General features: G+C 36.2%; 1 protein-coding gene across 1 annotated transcript in view; it reads left to right on the top strand.

Annotated features, from left to right (window-relative positions):
- Positions 1–2,469, top strand: part of LOC105361800 (probable ATP-dependent RNA helicase DDX17) — a 6,959-nt gene continuing 4,490 nt past the window's right edge. The window contains exons 1-4 of the mRNA XM_011499079.1: positions 1–352; positions 929–1,276; positions 1,475–2,128; positions 2,221–2,400. Coding sequence (XP_011497381.1) covers positions 336–352; positions 929–1,276; positions 1,475–2,128; positions 2,221–2,400 — 1,199 coding nt within the window. The 5' untranslated portion in view covers positions 1–335. The remainder of the gene's footprint in view (positions 353–928; positions 1,277–1,474; positions 2,129–2,220; positions 2,401–2,469) is intronic.

The following is a 2,469-nucleotide window of genomic DNA, read 5'->3' as shown; positions in this document are numbered from 1 at the left end:
GGGGATCAGTTTTGATCAACGAGGAATGAAAGAGCAAAGGAGAGGGAGTGCTCTTCGTGTCCGCCATCGCGTTGTCACAGAAAGGAACGAGCAAGCCTAATGGAGTTCGAAGAAAGGTCTCTAACATCATAAGTTCGCGAGGAGTGCGCATCTCGCCCTTGCAACTTTAATCGAAGATATTGACGAATTTCAATAGAGGCTGATTATTATCACCTTCGCCTGGTCGGAGAGAGCCGAGTGACCGTTTTCTAATTGAGCTTATTAAGTTGATTGCTTGCTGCTGCGTAGCTAACATTTAAGAAGAAGCAGTTCTTTGAACCCACAACATACGAAACATGGGTCGTTACAGAAGGTGAGAATTTGAGAAAATAGGTGTGTCATTGAAAGTTCTTGGGGCCAATCTGTTCTTAAGCCTTATATTATATGATATAATGTAGTTTGAATTTATGATGAATATTACAGAGAAATAAACTTCTCTCCACTCGTCTATTCTATTTCAACAATAGTGTTTGACAATTATTGTGAGATTAATTAATTCTATCCTACTAGTCGGTATTTAATAATTTACTTTTATATTATTATGCTTTCGCCTTTGGCCAGCGTTAGAAAACATTTATTATATTGTATAAAGTGTCGCTAATTATAATTATCATTGTGCGAGTATCCATTGTTAATAAAAGAAAGTGTTTTTGTTTATGATGCCTCTTTTGGAATAGTACAATGACATCACGTAAACATTTAACATGTACAATAATAACGATTAAAGATTTTAAATGATACGTGACTAGCTTGCTATTCTTAAAGCTAGCAAAGTATAATTTTAGATATTTTTAAAAGACATTTATCTTAATCGTTTAGCTTTTATTTCAAAGAGGATTTTGCTTTGCTAATGTATTTCTTCATTTTAAAAAACGATTTGTCTTTGTAGTCGAAGTCGTGATAGAGATCGAAGAAGAAGGTCTCGTACTCGTTCTCGCAGCAGATCACCAAGGGACAGAAGAGGCTGGGGTGGCGGCCTCAGAGATCGTGGAGGTGGCAGGAACGGTAGAAGTCAACCAGGTGCAAATTTAAAGAAGCCAAGATGGGACATGAATCGATTAGAGCCTTTCAAGAAAGATTTTTACGTACCCTGTGATGCTGTACAAAATAGAGATCCACGTATTGTAGAACAATATAGAAGTGACAAAGAAATCACACTGCGAGGGAAGGGAATTCCAAATCCAGTTTTTAGTTTCGAAGAAGCTGGATTTCCAGAATATGTCATGAGAGAAATAAAGTAATTACTATTTATAATAATTTTAATATTTAGAAAGTTGTTAATGATTTTTTTATTTTTTTTTAAACAAGTAAAATCAATTTTTTCCAAGCAATATATTGCTAAAATATAATTTCTTTTATTATTGTATTAAAAAAAAGGAAAATTAAAATGTGTAATTTTTTTTTTATCGCGTTTGGATGTATTAAATTTTTTTAGGAGGCAAAGCTTCAAAGAGCCAACATCAATACAGGCTCAAGGTTGGCCCATAGCTTTAAGTGGAAGGGATATGGTTGGGATAGCATCTACTGGTTCAGGGAAAACCTTATCGTACATTCTACCGGCTATTGTTCATATCAACAGTCAGCCCAAGCTTTGTCGTAAAGATGGTCCCATTGCCTTAGTGCTTGCCCCAACGCGCGAACTTGCGCAACAAATTCAACAAGTCGCCGATGATTTTGGGCATTCATCTGGCATTAGAAATACGTGTCTTTATGGTGGTGCTCCAAAGGGCTCCCAAGCAAGAGATTTAGACAGTGGTGTGGAAATTGTTATCGCAACACCTGGCAGACTACTGGATTTCCTCGAATCTGGCAGAACTAATTTGAAAAGATGTACTTACTTAGTACTAGATGAGGCAGACAGGATGTTGGACATGGGTTTTGAGCCCCAAATCAGAAAAATTATCGAACAAATTAGACCCGACAGACAAACGCTTATGTGGTCGGCAACTTGGCCTAAGGAAGTGAAGAATCTTGCGGAAGAATTCCTTAAGGATTATGCACAAATCAATGTTGGATCTTTACAATTATCGGCGAATCACAATATTCTTCAAATAATTGACGTCTGTCAAGAATATGAAAAAGAAATCAAGTGCGTTATCATTGAATCTGTTAGCTTGTCGCGCAATTGATTTTACAATTAGGCATTCTATGTAATTTTGTAAATTAATTTTGCAATTACAGATTGAGCACATTATTAAAGGAAATAATGGCAGAAAAGGAAAATAAGACGATAGTATTCATTGAAACGAAGCGCCGCGTGGACGAAATTACGAGAAAAATGAAGAGAGATGGCTGGCCAGCCGTTTGTATTCATGGGGATAAAACTCAACAAGAAAGAGACTGGGTTTTGCAAGGTACGAATCATAACACTCGAGCAATACATTTGAATTATTAATATTTAACTAACAAATTAACAATCTGTCTTTCCCT

Source organism: Ceratosolen solmsi, unplaced genomic scaffold (genome assembly GCF_000503995.2).
Source record: "Ceratosolen solmsi marchali unplaced genomic scaffold, CerSol_1.0 scaffold2, whole genome shotgun sequence".
NCBI classification, from domain to species: Eukaryota; Metazoa; Arthropoda; class Insecta; order Hymenoptera; family Agaonidae; genus Ceratosolen; species Ceratosolen solmsi.
The sequence above is the reverse complement of the archived record's forward strand: the minus strand, read 5'-3'. Positions and strand labels throughout refer to the sequence as shown.